The sequence below is a fragment of the Accipiter gentilis genome, chromosome 10 (assembly GCF_929443795.1).
Source record: "Accipiter gentilis chromosome 10, bAccGen1.1, whole genome shotgun sequence".
NCBI lineage: Eukaryota > Metazoa > Chordata > Aves > Accipitriformes > Accipitridae > Astur > Astur gentilis.
In genome coordinates this window covers 6,283,549-6,304,328 of record NC_064889.1, presented here as the reverse complement: position 1 = coordinate 6,304,328, position 20,780 = coordinate 6,283,549, and the positions used below count along the sequence as shown (strand labels likewise).

The window sequence follows — 20,780 nt, the reverse complement described above, 5'->3', positions numbered from 1 at the left end:
TCAGTCTGCTGTGAAGTATATGGTTTAAGACTCACTGAACCTTAGAAATGCTCTCAAAATATTCTGATATCAGTCTTGGCTACGTATGCAAGCATAAGAAGTAGTTCATATTTATCTCCTACAGATGTTTGTTCTAATTGCATGTGTAACAATAATATTTAAGTGCAGAAGAGGCATATTAGGGTACTTAAAATGGATTCATATGAAACACAGGGGGATCCTTCTGCCTTATTTGAAAATGAAAAATAAGCTGTTCTGGATTTTGGGGGCTCGTCTGAAGTATGCTGAAGGTGGGGAAAGTCCTACCCTGCTTCCTCCCACCTCCTTTCCCTTCAGATGATTTGTTGACAAGATGAAGAGATGGAGGTGGCTGATGAGAGCCGTTTTCGTGCTCTGCTGACCTTGAACTTCCCGGCAGAGGGAGCCCACAGACCAGCTGCAGGCCCAGCTGACAACAGCGCTTGCTCGGGATGCTGAGGGTTGCAGGAAGGGCTCGAAATAAGTGAGCAGTGAGATAATCCCCCGTCCCAGTGGAAGATGCGAGGCTGCAGGGGTGGAAGGAGTTGTTTTGTAAGCGGAAATGCTAACTTTTAAGATTTTTAGAAAGTTTCGCTTGTCAACAGCTAGCACTTCTGTTCAATAAAAAAGTTCCCTAGAAGTTTATTTTAGAAAATACAAAGCTTGAAGAGGCTGCAGTTTTCACTTTTGATTAAAAATAAAATGGTTGAATTAGTCAGGCTTATGGCAAATGTCAGACATTATACTTAGTGGAAATCCTTAAGAAGTCAAAGAACTGACTCTGCTGCTTCTTCTCTGTATTTAAACAGATGGTTCCAGCACTGCCTATTGCTGTCTTAAATCCCTATGTCAAGCTAAAGCCATTAATAAGCTTTTACTTACAATGTGTTAACAGATAACAAAAAAGCAGCTAACGCTTTTTTTGGGTGGGTGGGTTGGTTGGTTGGTTGGTTGGGTTGGGGTTTGTGTCTCTCATGTAAAATAATGATATCCCAGCACTTCCATAGCACTTTTCATCTGCCATTTGTGAAGCTTTTTACAAGGAACAGACTATTGTCTTTATCTTGCAGAATGGAGAAGGAAAAGTGAGACACCCACGTTTGACCCATGCACTGGGCTGGTGGTTGACCTCTGACTGGCCCAAAGTCTTCTGGGGCCAGTCCAGTGCTTTGGTCTCTAAACGAGATGGCCATTTCTGCTTTAAATTCCTTGATGGCAGGCTGTACAGGCTTACAATAAAAAAATTAATTTAGCATATTTCTAACCTGTAAGATGTAAATGGCCATTTGTGAGCAGCAAAACGACACTTAAAATTTTTAGTTTTGCTGGTATTAGTAAAAAAGAAGAGCCACAATAGCATAACCTTTGCACTGTAGAACAGTATATACACAACCCAAGAGCCCGTTCCAGTCCCAAGATGTTTTCTAAGTGATATATTTTCATTAGAAGAAATCATGTATCCTCCTGTATTTTCAAATGGTTCTTCAAGGGTTTCTCTATTTGTTCTCAACTGGCAGAAAGAAGTAGTACTACTGCTGACAATACCTAAGGAAGGACACTAAGAAAGACTGCAGATGCACACCCAGACAGGAGGATGTGCTGAGAAAAGGAAAAGTGTTCCCAGTGCCATTCTCAGAATGGGAGCTCTGCTGCTCTTTGAGCACAGTTTGCTTACACCTTTACAACAGAAATGGCTGGCCATCAAGCTCAAATGTCATTTGCATGTTATGAAAAAACTCTTCCCTTCTCTTTCCCCTATCTTCTCTGTGCCAGCCTCCTCTTGGAGCAGTTTTGGGGTACTAATATTGTTTTGCCTCCTCAGCAAGCATCATATCACTCAGATGTGAGTGAAGAAGTTCGAGAGAGAGCCCTGCGCTTTGGAACAGAATGTACCCTGGGATACTTGGAACTCCTGGAACATGTTCTTCTGGTAAGGAGTCATCTGCATGCACATACTGGATCCCTTCCAAGGAGAATAATTTCTTTGACCTCTTTCTATAGTGGCTGCTTGTGACACATTTTTATCAGTTTGTCACAAGATTATGAACAGTTTTGTTATTCAGGAAAAGCAAGCTAAAGTGAACTCAGTACTTCAGCTCAAACTGCAAGACGGAAGGAAGACTTGGAAGTAGTTAAATGGGACTGAATTCTGGGTTGGATCTGGAGGCACTATGGGTCCTGACCTAAAAATGGTCCCCAACAAAGAAATGAAAATAAGACACTTAAGTATTCTTTTAAGCCCACTATAAGCATTAGACATATTAGGCACAGTCCTGTCCCCCAGACCAAAGAGGTTACACAATCTTTATGAAAGCCCTTTTACATGCCTTTTGCAGTCCTGATTCCAGGAAAGTAAGAGGCACCTACTCAATGCCATCCCAAAACCCCAAGCCAGCACTACCTCACAAAGAGCTCTCCAACTCATGCCAGACATGACCCCTCCATAGCTCTACATAAAACTTCTCCACTGAAATCCAAACACATGAATGCTGGTGTCCATTGGCTTTTCTTGACCATACATAATTATCACATAATATATTGTTCTGCTGTTGCTATTACATTTGTAGGAAGTAATAATGTGTGTTTGAACTAACATTTGTGAGATATTGAAGTTCCTGGAGGTGACTTAAATGAGCAATCATCTTCATGGATGCCCAGAGATTTCTTTTAAGTGGCTTTAAGCTGACATACTCTGAAACTGTATTTTGCAGCCGCTAGCTGTAGATTAGTAAATCCAAGTCAGTTTTACTGCTGAGAATAGAGCATGTCTAATAATTCACATCAACTTGTTGAAATATATATAACATAGAAGTAAACTCACAGTTATGCTTGCCACTAGCAGGGAAAATAGTTCAAGAAAGATTGAATTTGTTAATGTAATTTCTACAGCTGCATATCAATAAGTAATTTAGCATTAGATATGTGATCCATTTTTAGTTCAGAAGTACTTTAGGGAATTTTTCAGATTTGGTCTCCTGAACTCATAGTACTTGTTTCAAGCAAGAACAGACCAAAGACTTGAGTCATTTTTTGCTCATTTTATTTTTCTGTCTCTGCTTGAGTAGAGAGGCTTAAGGTAACAAAGGCCTGATCCTCTAATAAAGCAGAACAAGCCTTTCTTACCTTAAGCTGCTTTACTTTCAGGGCCCTAAAGCCATGAGAAAATTACACACCCCACCCCGCCCCTGCCCCGCAATGTTTGCTGCCTTAGAAAACTGACTCTGTGATCACAACCACAATAGAAGAGCATAATGCCTGCATGGAAAAAAAGATGTACGGAGTGGTAACTTCATCCTGACTCTTTGCTAAAGTCTGTCTAGCACTAGACATGTACACACATAATACAGACATGCTGTGCTTCATAAATGTAAACTGCATCTGGAAAGTAGCTTAAAAAAAATCACTTTCAGAGGAACATTGAACCAAGTAAATGACAGACTTTTTGCTCTACAGACTTTTGCCTTCTTTCCCCTGAGTTTTATCTCTTGGGAGTTGTGGCAGAGACACAGTCTAGATGTAATCCAAGAGATTTGTTTGCTTGTTCTGTGGTTACCTGAGCTGTTCTCCTGCCGTACACAATTTTGCTAACTTAACATCCTAGCTCAGATTTGTTTTGCTTGGATAAAAGAAAAAAATAGCAAGATGGTTTCAGTGTCAGACAATCCCGTTTCTTCCTGATCCCTGTTACTCTGGTAGTTTAGTACCCCTAGGTCTACAGTCTCATTTAATTTATAACCTCCCGAAACACAGAGCATCTCAGATTAAAAATCTCTCATTAGTCCACATGGCACCTTGTGATAGAATTGTTAATAAATTCAGTCACACCCTTGGTAGTCAGGCTAGGGATGATTGCATGGGTGCCTCAACACAGGGATGCCAAGGAATACTATTCAGCAACCTTATTTCTTTGAAGATGATACTTTTTAGGTGCAAGAGTTGTCAGATGCAGTATCTAAGATTTCTTAAGCCAGTGTATTGACTTGTGCAGAGGTTGCATTGGGCAAATAGCACAAAACTGACTTGATTGCTCAAAGGAATATCTCTCTAATCACCAACCTAGGGGTAGGGTGTGGGAACACACTAATTAAAGCTGATGGGCATGCACAAATTTGTATAAAACAACTTGTAAATTATATTCTTAGCAAGGTTAAAGACTGACCTGCCCTCCTACATATTCATATGCTCCATCTTGGTCAGTTTTGATGCATGCTGAGTTGAGGGGAAGTCTGAAGCTTTTGTTGTTGTTCTCATGCCATGCCTGTACATGACTTTGCAGGGGATGAGAATCTGCTGTGAGTTCTAAATTGGCTTTAAAACAATGCAGTTTGTAAACCACCTAGTTTTAAAATTTGTATCCGTTTGTTCAATTCCAACATTGTCACCACTATCATAGGTGGCACTGGTGTCACAGTTGCTGGAGCAGAAAATGTTCTTTGCTGTAGTCCTGACTGACCGCATTCATATATTTTTGGACATTTTTGCTTGTGTGGGAAGATAACCCCTGAAATGCTCAATGCTCAACTCCTGCCATACTAAGGGATTACGCAGTGTATAAACCTTGGTTATAACTGTGTTGTTACATTTTGTTAGCATTGCAGATTGTTCAGCTATTGAGGATTCATGTACTTCTGTTTACTATGGAAACTAGTTGACTAAACATCATCCTTAGGAAGCAGACCAGTCCACCCATACATTGACACGGCAGTTCCAGAGAGACAGAATTCCTTGTGTGGCAGAGTTGTCACCAGACGAAGTTAAGAAAACAGTTCAGTTTAGTTTATTCTGTCAAAGAAAGGGCATTTGACTGCAAAATGGGAAACACACTTAGAAAAGATAAAATGTATTTTCAATGCGCGTCTAGTTTTTAGAGCTGCTTTGCAGAGGAGTTTTAGAAAACCTTAAGAAAATGCACACCTGAATATGACTTTTGAGACTCAACCTCTTGTTTTGCTTTTAAATCTCTATATATCTCTCAGTCTCCTCTCAGTAGTTTTTGAGTATACACAAATTTCCAGAACTTAATTGTTTTTTTCCTTACAATATGGTAATTAAAAATGCAAATGTAGTTCCTGTTCAGGGGAAGAATTCAACTTCACTGTCTGAATAACTGGCTGTTTTCCATTTGAAGAAGCACAGTTTAATACTTGATGCAAATTCAGTTCAGAGGTGTCTTTCTTTCCCTTCTATTTAAGGGTCTTGCCCAGGGTTGGCATTTCCATTGTGTTCACCCTTGCTGATTTTTTCCAGAACAGGTAACTAGCGCTAGCTTGCAGAACTCTGTAATTCTATTCCTTAGAAATAATGGCCAACCAGTTTGTTAATACTAGAAAATCAGCTCTTCTCTAGCAGTTTAGAAAGACTAAGCCTGATGCGCAAGTGTAATGACTATAGTATCTGAGAATGGAGTGCTAAAGATGCATATTCCTTCCACATACTCACACGTGCGTGCGCCTCTCTTTTGGAGAATTCTGTCCTAGTTTTAGTGCTGAGAACTTCCAGACAATGTTGTCAGTTCCTGTAGAAATGCAAGGCAGCGTCACTTTCCTAGTATGCATCAGATGTTGCAATGTAAGCCTTTGGTCCTAGTGACTCATTGACAACTGTATTTCTTTCACTGGACTCATGTTTTTTCTCAGCCGATTGCTGTATAAAATAAATCTTTCACTAATGTGCCTTGGGAGTGTTCCAGCATTCACTGGAATCCTTTCTAATATGCATTGTTACATGTTATCTTTTTCTCCAGATCCTTCAAAAACCAACTCCAGAACTAAAGCATCAGTTGGCTTCTTTCTCCAAGCGGGTCGCTGGTGCTGTTACAGAGCTCATCCAGTCAGCCGAAGCAATGAAAGGTGAGTTGAGCAGCCTGGATACCAGTACAGTGGGGCTTTTACTCCAGAGATGATGATCTGTTATTTTTGTAGTTTAAAACAAACCCCCAAACTAATAAAAACCCTTTTAGTATGTTCTAGGTGTCTTGGTACCACCTACTTCTATTCTTTTAATTTCTCTGCTGGTATTCACTTGTATTCAGAGTATTGGAAAACATATCTATTTGACCCTCCCCCACTTCATGTGATCGGTCATAAGTCATCTGTAAATCGTGTGGCCTTTGAAGTTGGAACCATCAAGCACAGCACTCAAGAGCCACAGTAACAGAAAACAAAATACAGTTTCACTCCTCTTGAACCGGTGGCTGAATTGTAATTGGATGGCTGGTTCCTTTCCTTACACTCATGTTTGTTCAGTCAAAATAAGTCCTTTGCTTTTCAGTGATAGTTGCTTTCCAACTTCAAATAAAATGGGATACCATCATCTTACCGAATTAATACTCGGCCTCTAAAAATAATGTCAATTTTAGGTCTCTAGTGCTTACAGTTTTTTGTCCGGGTCCTGCCCTGACAAAGTATGTTAATGAAACAATGAGACTTCAGAAAATTGTGGTCTGGATGATTTTCTGAACTCTTAGAATTTAACAACTTGTGGACACATATAAATTCAGCACTCAAATAAGCAACAAATTCCATTGCTTAGCAGAAGTTCACTGTTCTTATAACAGATGAGTGATATTTTTCTCAGATACTGGCTTCCTTAGTAAAATTTTTATCCAGTGATGTATGCAAACTCGTAGGACAAGAGTTCTAACATTTTAAATGAGATGAGTTCATATTAAGGGTGGTGTTATTAAATATTAGACCACTACTGCTGAAGCACATCTACCAAATTTACTGGGAACTTTAGTCTAAAGAAATCTTCACAGCCATCAGAAAGGCATATGAGCATTCTAATTTCATAGGTAATAGAATGCTACAGTAAAATATGTTGAATAAAGCATTGTAATCACTTTACTTTTAATTCTGCCCCCTCCAACAAAGGCTTCTAGTAAATTCATAATTGTTCAATTATTTGTTCCTAATCTAGGCCAGAGAATATTATACTCATTTTTCTGATATTCTGTGTAATATACACTGCAGGTTTTCCTTGGTTGTTTCCTGCTTTTGTCAATACACATTCCTTGGAAAAGAATCCTGACTACACACTTCTCGTGTATGGGAATCCCTTACTAATTTCTTATGGGGTTTTTTCCCTCTACATTGTAACCTAATTGCTCTGTTTCATAGAACAGTGATCTCCATTATGCTTTTTTGCTGTTCAGGTAAACTTCTTGAATTCTTCAGCCTTTTCTGCACTTTCCTATGTTTCAAAATTTCTGTTTTCCTTTGCTAACAAGCTAAGCCAATATCAGAATTCTCTATTTACTAAATGCTTTTTAAAAATCTTTCTATTGTCCTCATCTTTGGAGACATTTATTCATTTCGAGCACTTTTTGCATTTTAATTCGTATTCATTGAAATATAAATTCATTTTGTATTTCTTTTTTTTCACTTACTGCCTGTAGGGGATTTTTTTTTTTTTATTCACTTCAGAAGCTTTTCTGTAGAAAGTAAAATGTTTTTTAACCATTCCCAATTTTCATTCCGAGATACATGATAAAATTCTGTCTCCTAACCAATTTAAAATGTAAATGTTTTCACCTTTGTGAAATGCCTTTTTTTTTTTGAAGAGGAGCGGCTACATTTTACAAGTTTGCTTTTGACTGTGTTTATACATGCTGCCTGTATCAAAAATATTTTTTTCCCTGCTTATCTGTCAATATTAGGGTTTCGTATAGAATTCCTTCATCTTGTACACCATTTGAGCTGAGAAATTGTCTTTGGTAGTGCTTTGATATTTGGTATAAAATACATATATACGTGCTAGATAGGGATTAGCAGCATGACATGTAGCTCACTAGGATTACAGTATTTACATGTACTTCAGCTTTCTCCCAGCACATCATAAATAGGTGCTCTTCATTTAACATTCTCCTGTGATTTGGTCATCCGTAGTGGAAACTACCTCATTCTTTAGCCGGTGCAATGTTGATCCATAAGCATTCAAGGCTATTTCATTTGATGTTTGATGAATCAGACATGGGTTATGCTATTCCTGATGCAAAGTGCCAGTATCCTTCTCCCCAGTTGCTCTTCCTTAATAAAAATTAATTTTTCAGTTGATATTTTAATATTAGGTTCACCCAGACTTTCTGATCTAGTTTCAATAAGTTTAATAGGGCCTTAAGAGATTTTTTTTTCTTTGTTTTTTTTTTCATTCTAGCTTAGTCTTCCTTTGCCTGGTATACACTGCTTCCCATCCTTTTCTGTTTCTATCTGTGATGCCACTTCCTCCCCTTGCCCTTAGAGTTACGAACTTAGGAGTTTTCTGTCTAGTTTCCTTTTCTCTCTCCATCTGATTTTCCTTTTGGCTGTTTCATTGCGTCCCTCAATCCAAAACATGGATGCTTTCTGAATCTTGTCATCCAGAGAAAATATTATGAAATTGAAAATAACAATGCACTGAGAACTTCAAAAATCTGAGATCACCTCCAGCCAAGTATTCATTTTGTGGACCTACAGTATTTCTTTGAGCCAAGAGAAATGGCAAAAACTCAACAAAAAAAAAAAAAAAAGCCAACCTTTGGATATGTTACAGAAACTGCTTTGGCCTTCTCTACACTGCTCTTAGAAACACATTGCCAAGAGCATGCTTTCTTCAGTCAATATTAGCTTCATCTCTAACCACTGCCAAAAAAAGAGACTCTGAAAAGTGTGCTGTGGATGATTATCTGTTGTCTATAACACATCCTCTTTGCCATTCTGTCAGATTTCTCAATGTACCTTACAACTCGGTCAAGTTAGAAACCATTTTAGAGCTCTGATCAACTAAAGTTGAGTGACAACCAGTTTTGTTCCCGGTATGGACAGTATCCCTTTTTGAAGCTGCTTTGCTTACACAGTTCTTAATTACGTTACTTTCATAACAGAATAATCCTGCTAAATGCTTTTTTTTTTCACTCTGACTTACATTTTGCTCTCAGTGGCCATAAATGACAGTGTTTTTATGCCATTATGGTACTAAAATCAGCTTTCTCCAATGTGCATTCTGTATTTGACACTTGAAGTGTGATTGTAAATCACCCTGTTTGAATGGCAGCTCACAGTGGCTCTGAAGTTATTGTCTTCGTCTCCATTAATTTCAGGGACAGAGTGGGTGGATCCAGAAGACCCAACAGTCATTGCAGAGACAGAGCTACTAGGGGCTGCAGCATCAATTGAGGCTGCAGCAAAGAAGTTAGAGCAGCTGAAACCAAGAGCCAAGCCAAAGGTGAGTGTCCATCCCCATTGTTTCTTTGAAGTTAATAAAGCAGAAGATGCATATAGCACATATACCGGTGTATACTTTGTTACTGTCCACGGTAATGGTATAAACAATCAAACTTTGCATCAGTCTCAGTGCCACGACAGTGCACTGGATGGGACTTACCCTGAAGGAAGAGGGTAAAAAGATGGTTTTCAGGGAGTGAGTCAAGCACCAGCCATGAGCAAGCAAAGGAAGAAAAGCCAAATGTTAGAATGCTTTGAAAAGTTACAGTATCATTACTGTTGATTATTTACTTTTCTGTTTCCAAACACATTTTACTGATGTGAAAAGTCATTCTCACTTGCTTTCCTTTGAAGACCCTTTGTTCTCATCTGAATGTGTGTAGTATAGCAGGAGAAAGCAGCAGCAACAGAGAAGGGATTCGGCAGAATGCAAAAGACCTTCAGGATTTTCTAAGATTAAAAACATAGCATTCTATGCCGTGCTGAAAGAGTAGCTGCTTCAGTATCAAATCAGATATATGTTATGAGGATTTCTATTTAATTTTCCTGAAGGAAAATAAATTACAGTTCATTATGAAAGCAAGTAGTGTTGCATGTTGCCAGGTCATTTCAAACGTGTCTCTGAATATATTATATAAAATTAAGCCAACTATTTTCATGCATGGTACAGAAGGAATCTGTGAGACTGCTGTTACTTACGATTGTACGCATAGCTCACAAGACTGGATCACAGAGAGAATTGCTACCTTTTTCCTAGTGTGGAATAACAGGCAGGTTTTAGAAGTAGTTACCACATTTCCTAGAATTGCATCTCTTTAAAATGAAAATCATGCTTTGGCTGTGTAATTGACTTCAGGAAAGGACTATGTATCTATTTCCCTGTTTATGTTGCTTTGGCGGTGCAAAACTGTTTTCTAAGGAAGACTTCTCATTAGCTTTAATAAAAAGCAGGGCCTCAAATGTTGGATCATTGTTTTCAGTGCAGGGTGGTATTTTGTCATTCAGGAACATCAGATGAAATAGTTCTTGGTAGCTTCACTCTTTGAGGACTTCCCCCCTACCCCCTCAACCCATACCCCCCCGCTTAGTGATGGGAATAAATTAGCTCATGAAAAAGAAATGCTCTTTGTCCTGCATTTTTTAACAAGTACATCCATTTTGTTTATAAAGAAAAATGGTCCTTTATAATGAGATTCTACAGAGCAGAGGACACAGGCTGAGTCTGAGGAGAGGAAGAGTCCTCCATCACCTTTTCTATACAATCACTGCACAATAGCATATGTGTGTTGCCTAGTAACCATGGAGCAGTTTCCTTCCAACATCTAAGCCACTCCAGGGTCATTGTAATTTCCCAGTGAATACCGATCTCACACCTGCTCCTCATTTAACATGTTAATTTGAGTATCCAGTCTGCCTGTGATTTACTGGTCTGTTTTTATTTGTTGTTTTCTGAAACTAAAATTCATATCCAACTGTTTGTTTCATTTGGGATTTCAACAGCCTTTACGTGGTTTTTTTAGATGTTTAATCCCTTTCACAATATGGACTGTAATACACATCAAAGGTACTAGGAAGATCAGAGTGGCTCAAATACCACTTTTTCTGCTGAAGACTTGTAGCTTGTATCCTCCCAGAGTAGGATTTCCTGCTTTGAACAGGCTCTGTCTTTCTGATGCTCATCTTTGACTACATGGTGTTGTAGTGAGAATGCCTAGACTAGGTCAGGGGTTGCTACGATTGATTTTTCTTATGCTTAGTCTACAAAATGCAGGAATAGTAGTCATCATCTACAACAGAACAGACCGCTGGTCCAGCTAGACCAACATCCTGCTTTGGTTAACAGTAATCATCATCAAGTGAACTTGCAGAGAAGCCCTTAGTTGGTACTTTTAGAATAATCTGCGTGCAGGAAATCCATCATCTTCATCATTATTAATTGGTGGCTGATTCTCTATTTTGGGGTAAGCTTCTGTTATTGGGGCAGGGAGTGGGAGTCATTTGATGTAGGCTTGAAATTTTCATTTTTGTGTGTTCCAGTTTGTCTATTACCTCTAAAGGAAAAAAAATCAATAGTCGAAGGTAGGGTTTTTTCTCATTTGTTCCACTATCTTCATTTTTTTTTTTGTACTTTTGGATTTTTTTAGTTGTTCTTCTCCTTGTTTTCTCTTCATATTTTTGCACCTATCATACCCCTTTGATGTCTTAGGCTGAGACCAATAGCATGAGATGTCTTCATTTTCCACTACTGGGAATCATCTTATCCCAGAGAACAATCTCTAATAAGACACAGACCTGCTAACTGCTGCCTATGTTTTATTGTATGATGCATATGATGTTTGCTTTAAATCCTGGTCGTGTGGCTGCTGGTGAATGTGCTCCTAAAATGCTTAGTCAGCTAGTCCACTGCCCCATTGATACCTTGTTAATCTCTCTCCTTCTTCTGAGCTTATATCTTGCAAGCACTTTGAGAACTCTCCTAAGTAGATGGTGTTACTCCTCCCCATAACACAGAACCTGTTCACTATTCCCATTGCAGTGTTGAAGGTGGGGAATGATCTGTGAAGCAGTGAGATCTTTATTGTTTATTAAGCAAGCTTTGGCTGTCATACTTCCTTTAAATACAATTATGTTTTTTCTGAGTGTGGACTCTTTTTTTTTTTTCTTTTTTTCCTCTTTCTTTCCTTCTGTCCTTTTTTCTCCTTCTGTCCTTTTTTCTCCTTCTGTCCTTTTTTCTCCTTCTGTCCTTTTTTCTCCTTCTGTCCTTTTTTCTCCTTCTGTCCTTTTTTTCTCCTTCTGTCCTTTTTTTCTCCTTCTGTCCTTTTTTTCTCCTTCTTTCCTGTTTTCCACTTTTGGAGGGTCAAGTGTCTTGCAATGCAGCCACATATTCCTCCTGTTATACAAATACGCTACTGGCTGTAAAATAACAACCCCCCAAATCAGTAATTTTTTTTAAGAAGAAAAACATTTTCTCTAATAAAAACTACATGCTTCACTAATACTGGAAAAAGAACACTTAAGGAAAAAGGTGCAGTAGATGAGGTACAACAGCAGAGAGCATTGCTGTACCTACCCTATTCTGTTGCTCTTCATGCTCTTCATGCTTCTATGCAGGCTTATGCCTTCAAACACAAGTGTCTTTAGTAGTCAGTAAGAATTCCCTGCTGTTAGCTTTCAGCAGTTTGTCCTTTTTTTTTTCCCAAGATGAATCAAACCTGGATGCCTTTTTCTGCAGGACTCTGTGTGATATGTTTGATATATTAGGTTGTTATTTAATCCAACTATATATCAAACATATTCCTACAGTGTCCTGCCCTGTCTCCGGGGGTTTTAACATAGTGGAAGGCAATATGAAGGAGTACATTCACTCACAAGCAGGTTTAGAAGACTTCCTGCAGATTCCTAATCTGATTTAAAATATATACATGAAGGGCTCCTTCATCAGTAGAGTTGCTCTTGGAGGGTCTTTTAAGTTGTGTAGGGCCTTTTATGACAGTGAGCAGCAGCTGTGTCAAGAACTGACTTTCACTGAAATAGTTATTGTGTTTTCAATGGCTCAGTGCAGTAACTTACTCATATTGGTCTTCTCTTTATGAAATAGAAAATGAGCGCTGCTTCAAAATAAAATGGTTTGTCTTTTGTAATTTTTTTCTACTGTTTAGCAATGAGGTTGAGGGCTCATTTGTTGTCATATGAACCCTGACTTTATTTATGCTACCCCTAATAATGGAGATTCTATAGAAAACTGGTTAAAATACAGTACACATTTTCAGGATATTCATGCTACAGACTTTGTAGCTAGCCTAATAATTTTGGTTTGTGTGTTCCAGTGACTTCATTTTCCAATCCATTTATACCCATACATAGTTGATAACAGCTTATTAGTTTAAGCTTGTGGAAAAAGTGATGCTGATCTTCATGGGGGCTACTTGAGGAAGAGGAAGCTAATCACTTGTCTCATAGATCTGGTTTTCTAAAGAAACTCAAGTAGCCCTCTCAAGTAACTAAAATCTTACAAAGTTAAGTTTTCTGCCATGTATCACATCATTGCTCCTAACTTTGTTTATGAAGGCGGTTCATGTGAACTGACACATGTTGTGAGGGTACTGTTAATGAGTGTGAACTTAAGACAGTTCAGGACACACTCTTTAATATGGGAATGGGTAGAAGAATTACTTCTCTTGTAGGGCGTTTTGCTGTGTTCAGTCATGGACTGCTACATGTCCTTATTGCTAAGGAATGCTCTTTGGAGAGTACAGGCAGGTAAACATACCCACAGCACTGACTGAGCCTTGTGCCTGCTTCCCCATATCAAACACGAGTATCCAGCTCTTAGAAGTCATACCTGAAAATGCTGAAACAAAAACTGCAGGGAAGGACTAGAAAACAAGGATTTGTTAGAAAAGATGAAAATTCAACACAAGTTCCACAGTTTGAGTGCTATGTAAGGCTGTTCCACAGAAGGGATCAACTGCCAACAGAAAATTTTTTTTCTTTTTTTTCTAGAAATAAGAAGTGACATGACAGGAAATAAAGGATTTGGAAGTTTGAGAAACTCGGGGTGTGGTTTCTTCTCCCCACCCACCCAATTTCAGTAGACTTGGAAAGAAATTAATTTGGTACTCAGTGGGGGGCAGAAATCTGTTATCTGATGAGATACTGAAGTTTAGCTATCTGTTTTTCTGCTGAGCTTTACCTGCTGTTCTGTGGTGGAAGTTAATCCAGCCATTATACAATAGCATTCTCAGTAATGCAAGATTTGATTTCTCTGCATTCCCTTTGAAAGTAGTAATTATTGCTTTTGCACGTATGTGCAACATTCAGTCCACTCACTATGCTAAACTCAGTTCAAACAACTACTTTTCTTCAGCCTCTTTTTGGTGGCTGTTTTTTTGCAAATTGAATACCATCTGGGTACATACACAGCTGCCTAATAGAACAGAGTATGGCCATGGGCATTTTATTACACTTTACTAAAGAGCAACACCTCCTTTATAATAAATAAGGAGATAGTGAAACGCTCCCTCGCTTAAGTCTGAATTCCTGACAATGCTGACCTATAAAGAATAATGCACGTAATATATATTGTTATGTTGGAAATGAAAATTTAAAAACTCTAAATAACATGGAGCCTTAGACATAAGTAAAAGTCCAATAACAGTCTATTAAATTGACTGTCACCCAGTGGTACTTTTGTTGATGTTTCAGTTTAAGTCTTCAGTCAACTTAAATCAAAGTCAACAATACATCTATTTTAATAATTAAATCTGATAGTGACCTCACTGAATTCCATTTAGTCACTTCGGTTTTGTGATGTCGTGGTTGAAGTAAGAGTTTTATACATAAGACTTGAGGCCTCTTGCATAAATTCAGGACCAATGTGATTACCACTTAGATAAAATAATGGTTATGATGTTACGTTGCAAGCATTGCCAAAAATTCATGTGGAACATGACTTGCTCACTTTACAAAGCTATTTTTTATACTCTTATTACAAAGACATATGCTTCAGTTGATGGCATTAGCCCAATAGAAAGGCAAGACAAATACTTTTCCTTGAATTAGGTAGCTTCTTCTAAAGGATAAGAAGAATTTTTAAATGCCAAACAAATTCATCTACACATCAGTTTTTATTTTCAGATCATTCCGTTTTTCTGGTGTCTATGGATGCTATGGTTTCATCTCCTGGACTTTTAATTATGTGGGAGTTATATGGAAATGCTGTAGGACTGAGCACTGCTTGATGTGCCATTTTGTAATGATTTGTAATTATTCATAATTATCCTTTATTACTTTGTAATTGACTACTATTTCATCAGATTGCAGTAACAGGAGAACTAAAGCTGACTTAAATTTAGATGGATGCGCTTAGATTTGCAACTGAAGTGCCCAGTTTTCTAACTCAAAGCCTATTTAGCTGGTGTTCCTGAAGTTAGTTATTTGACACAAGAATGCTGTGCTTGCATAAGTTGGAAGAAACCTGTATTTCAAAAGCCTCATCTCTCACAAGGTGGTCTATTCTGGTATTGTATCCACTAGCCCTACTGGTCATACTGCATTGGATTCTGGTAGGCTTGTGATTTGATCACAAACAAAATACATTCTGTTGGTTTATTTTGTACAAAAAACAATCAGAATACTTGGCCTAGGCCTGGTTCTGTTTAAAATAACAATAACCATTTATCTCCATTTTGTTAACTGTTCAGAAGCTAGTAAGCATGCTTAAATGGATAAATGTTTTCAGTGCTTGTTTAAATTACTAGAAAGTCAGGGAAGTTGTTGTTTTATGGAACAATAGATTTGCGTTTTAAATAGCAAGAAGCCTTATTAGGAACAGCTGATCTCTCTATTTGCACATGCTTGTTGAAAGACACGTTTGGATGGCTGAAGTGTGGCAGACAGACCTTTGGAACTTCATATCTCCAAGATGTCTAAACTGGACTGCTTCACAATGCTGCTCTCTGTGAAATGACAGCTCTTACCAAAAGCTGTTAAATCTATACACTTGCTTGGTATCTACGTTACATTTCTTAGTACAGGTTAATGAGACAATATACATTTATCACTGTTATTTTTTAATGCTTTAAGTATTTAGAAAATGCTCTACCTAATTCAGCAATTCTGGAAGCCAGTATTATAGCCCTACAAATATAATCTTGGTATGGAAAAACAAAAATTTCTTTTCAGACCTGCACTTTTCTGAATGTAGTTTTGAGTAGACCTAGTGGAGGTAATGTATTAGAAAGTTGAAGGCAATTCTTTAAGTATCTTGTCTGGTACTGAATTTCACATGTGAGCAGCCACAAGGGCAACTTAATATCTAAGTTCACTTATGTTGACTTCCAGCTTTAGTCCACATGAAACTCCTTTGCAGAAAATGGTGTTATAGGTCTGATTGAATTTACTGATGTGTTCCAAAATCTTCTTGTCTCACTTTGTACATGTCCTCAATCTTGAAAATACAATTGCTTTCAGGTGAATAATGTGTGACATTGTTCTTTCTTGGTTATAGCAAGCAGATGAGACACTGGATTTTGAAGAACAGATCCTGGAAGCAGCTAAATCCATTGCAGCTGCTACCAGTGCCCTTGTGAAGTCAGCTTCAGCAGCCCAGAGAGAACTGGTGGCACAGGGAAAGGTGGGTAAACAGGACAAGTAGCAACAGTAGGGGGGGAGAGCATCAAAATTGCATCTAGTCTCTTAACTGCTCTCTATTAAAACAGTAGGAAAGGAGCTTGGGAATGACTAATGAAAATGTAAATCTTTCCATTGCTCATCACAGTAGATGGCCCAGGCCTGGTTCTGTTTAAAAAAAAACAACAAAACACCACAATTATGTTTATTTAAACCTCGCAAGTGTAATCAAGTGTTTGGCTCTTCAGATGTTTCAGCCGTGGGGAGTTTTTGGGTCTGTGAGGTGTGGGTTTTTTTCATTTCATGAAGAACTGTGATTCAAGCTAGTAATGTATAGTCCCACAAGACAGCTTGTGGATCCAAAACCAAATGTCACAGTACACAATACCACTCTGGACCAGAATAGCAAAGGGCCTCACTAATTGTGCCCTCAATGTTTTGTTGTCCGATTCAATGGGGACACAGGCCTGTATGCAAATTCAGTACATTTAAGTGGACGTGCTTGTAGTTATTGTTGGGACCAACGGAAAGAGTGCTTATAACATGTGTCGTCCTTTTGGTCTGGTCAGGATTGAGGTCTTTGTAATTCATTTCATATCTATCACTGGTTTTTTTCCCAGTTTATATGCTTTGAAACTTAAAATCTGAACATCAGATATGTTTCCTGTGAGAACAATTTGTTATAGGATCATTGTTGTTGTATAGTTATGGCTTCCAATTTCATCTAATTTTTTATTCTGAACAGACAGTGTCATGGATCCTGTCACAAAAGCGCTGAGCTGTCTACTTCAGCCAGGATTCCTGGGGAGCTTGTGCTTCTAGTTGCAACAGGAGCACAGAGCACTTGTTTCGGAACAATAGTGATGTTACTCTTTGCAAAGACCCACCATGAGCTGTAGCTATGGAACTTATCAATAATGCATAAAACAAGATATTATTAATACCCATTGAAATCTGGCTGTGGAGACAGTCCAGAAAAATGAGAATTTTTACTTACCTGCTTCACTTAGATTATTGTGCAGTCTGCTTTAATGTGATAAGACCTGTTCTTATTTAGTTTCATTATGATACACAGTTTGCTTTACTTTCCTCACCACCACCACTGTAAAGTTATACAGAATAATACAGAAAGTATTTCAATCCTGGTACCAGCCCTGAATCGCCCTCAGGTAGTTTTCGCTTCTTTGCTCCCACAGATACATTTCTATTTGTGTCTTTCAGATTGAGGTTAACAGCGCTTGCATCCTATTCCATCCAAGTTCAGATAATTGCTAAAACTACTTTAACCTGTCTGAGGAAAGCTGTAGCATGCTGTTCTAATAGAAGCACACCTGCCAAATATAGTGCCATATTAGCAGATCTCTTCAGCCTGCTTTACTGACTTTAGCCATTTTGCTTTATCCATCACTATTCTATAGTAACTTGCTGAAAGATCAGGAATTTTTGCAGCAAATGGCTTTTACAGATAGTTTCTTGCCTGCTTGGAGGATCTGCAAATAATACTGTGCTCTTTAAGGGAAGAAATAAATCCCAACCAAAATGAAAATGTAATGAAACATCCAACTTCAGAATTGTTTATGGCACATCCTCTCATTATGATACTTCTCACAAATAAACAAAGCCATTAATATACTTTGGAAGTAATGAAGTCCTAACCCATTTTCCTTCTCTTCTTTCTTTACTAATTACTAGCGCTTAGGTAATTGTCACTATAGGGTATCTTCTGACTACTGTGGCAGCCTGTATCTCCAGGTCAGCCAGAAGGACAGGAAGCTGGCTTCTAAAATGACTGACCAAATTCTTGCCCATAGTGAATGGCTCCAACCTGCCTGGTGGGAAGAGTTTGTTATTGATACTGGGGGGAAACATTTTGCTTTTGTAAGAAACCTTCTGAGGCATGTGGTATGGACTCCTCCCAGAAAAGCATGGCTGGCATGTAAGTGGGAAAGACAAGTTTGATCTGCTCCACATCCATCACTTCAGTACTGAACAGTAAATGGTACTGACTATTGGCTTACATTCCTCACTGACCTTTTTATTTGGTATGGAGGCAGTGGGAAATTCTTACCCAACTGCATGGATATGTGCAGCCTAGGCACGTTCTTGTCCAAAATAAATTTCTGACATTGCTTGGTAAAGGCTGTGGAAGTATCTTTACAGGGCAAATTGGTGCAATATTGTAGTTGAAGAGTTTGCTAAAGATACTTTAAGTGAAAATACTTTCCCCTGTGGAACTGCTAGAAAAGAATTAATTCGATGTTAGGTAACCATTTCCATTTCTGCAGTATAGATGAAATCTGGGAAGTTGGATCTGGTCTGTCTTCTTCCACGCCACCCTCCCATTCACTCACTCACACATGTGCACACACATACAGTTCAGACACCACTAGCCAGACTCCTCCATCTGTGGTCTAATTAAAATACATATTCTGGGGATAATTAGGCAAGAAAATCTTGAAACTTAAAGAGTTAAGGGATGTAGTGAATTCATTTGTATAACTGATTTCTCAGTTATACAAACATGTCACCGTAGCTATGAGAGAACACATTTTCTGTTCATGTTGATGCTACACATAAGGATTTGATTCTGATCCCTGGGATCCTGATTATGCATTAATCCCTGTTACCATTTCTTTTAAAATGCAACAAGTTTCTGGACCATGTTCATATTTCACATCTTCCACCATCTCTCCCAAAAACTCCCAGACCCAGGCAGCTGGGGGTGTGGGGGGGTGCGTGCTGGCAACCAGCTGTAGAATTTTATTTCATTGTTTTCATCTGACGTGGGAAGAAAACTGTCTCCTGGTTGTTGCTAGTACTGCTGATGCCATGAACACTTCAGTAGATGAGCCATGCAGAAAAATGGGCTGCTTTCCTCAAATGCCATTTTAGGCACAAAGGGAGTTAGGGGAATTCCCTGCAGACCTTTCTGGTTTGTACCTTCCCGTAGTGCCAGAGTCAGAAGAGATTCAGGAATGATGTAAATCCAGATGTGTTGTGGAGACAGAAATAACTTATTTTAAAGGCCAGGAGATTAGGAGCTACTATTACGACTGTTGCTTAGGCCAAAGTCTTGGCTGCAACAATCATTACTCTGGGACTTCAATACATGTTCCAAGGATGGGGCAATTCAAGCAGTGTACCAAGTTGGACACTACATGAGCAGGCAGATGTGTGTTGGAAGCACACTTATGCTGACAACTAACTTTCAGTTGGATTTTCTGCTCCTGTATGTGCTGGCCACAGTCACAGGTGTTTCCTTTTTTCATGGATTACTGTTTGTCTAAATCTGAGACAAAGCAACTGTATTTTCTGTCTCATTGTAAGCCATCTCTGAACTGTTTTTTCAGGTTGGAGCAATCCCTGCAAATGCAGCTGATGATGGACAGTGGTCTCAGGGACTTATTTCCGCTGTGAGTAACTCCTCCTCTTAAGGGAAACTAGCACCTTCTCTGAAGAAACAATATCCTGTGAGAATACACAGTGACTTTTTTTTTTTTACTGTCTTCTAGGCCCGAATGGTGGCAGCTGCAACCAGCAATCTCTGTGAAGCAGCTAATGCCTCAGTACAAGGCCACGCTAGTGAGGAGAAGCTCATATCATCTGCCAAACAAGTGGCAGCTTCTACAGCACAGTTGCTTGTGGCTTGCAAAGTGAAGGCTGATCATGACTCTGAAGCCATGAGGAGGCTACAGGTACTTGTGTTCTTAATTACTGAAAACCCATAGTAGTGCTATGTAAATACTGTTTTAGCACTGCGTGAACAAACCCTGAATTTTAGGAATAGTTTCTTGAATTTTCAGAATTCTGTTCAGGTTTTTTTTTCCTTGTGGGATTCTGGGGCACTTTCATTTATCAAGGGTGAAGTGATGTGCATTTGTCATTATTCAGCAGCTACAGCTCACTTCACTGCTTGTTTTATTTTTCATTTTTAAAAGATGTTCAGAGATGCAAATGTTGACTGGCCTGTGCCAAGCCCTGGTTTAGGTGCAATACTGATAGATTCATACTCAGGATAAGCCACGGGAATACACGTGCTGAGAACGTTTACTACATGCATTTCTATAGCAACTGAGTATAGTTGGTTTCTCTGCAATTATTCTGCATTCAGTTAGACTCCCAGTGAGCTTGCAAACAGGTAAGCACACTTAACTTGGTTGCACATGAGAATTGTTCTGACTTCTGCAAGATTACGCATATGTTCAACAAAGTACTTGCCTAAGTGCCAGCCTGGGTTGTGGTCAGTTTTCCGTTGTTTCTAGGAGTCAAGAGACAGCAATTGTAGATAGAACATTTCTAAAATGGAGAATCATTGTTGGACAAAAACAAGAACAGAAACTGATGCAACTTCTCACTCAACTAAAGTCTGATTTAATTTTTTACATGAAAGTGGTTCCCTTTTACATTACTCATCCATTTCATATTGAGCTT

At 38.7% G+C, this 20,780-nt stretch overlaps 1 protein-coding gene across 3 annotated transcripts in view; it reads left to right on the top strand.

The window, feature by feature from the left end:
* TLN2 (talin 2) overlaps positions 1 to 20,780 on the top strand; it is a 202,163-nt gene that overhangs the window by 175,092 nt on the left and 6,291 nt on the right. For all 3 annotated transcript variants that reach the window (XM_049812946.1, XM_049812945.1, XM_049812947.1), the window contains exons 51-56: positions 1,841 to 1,948; positions 5,762 to 5,867; positions 9,095 to 9,219; positions 16,228 to 16,353; positions 19,700 to 19,762; positions 19,862 to 20,044. In XM_049812946.1, coding sequence (XP_049668903.1) covers positions 1,841 to 1,948; positions 5,762 to 5,867; positions 9,095 to 9,219; positions 16,228 to 16,353; positions 19,700 to 19,762; positions 19,862 to 20,044 — 711 coding nt within the window. The remainder of the gene's footprint in view (positions 1 to 1,840; positions 1,949 to 5,761; positions 5,868 to 9,094; positions 9,220 to 16,227; positions 16,354 to 19,699; positions 19,763 to 19,861; positions 20,045 to 20,780) is intronic.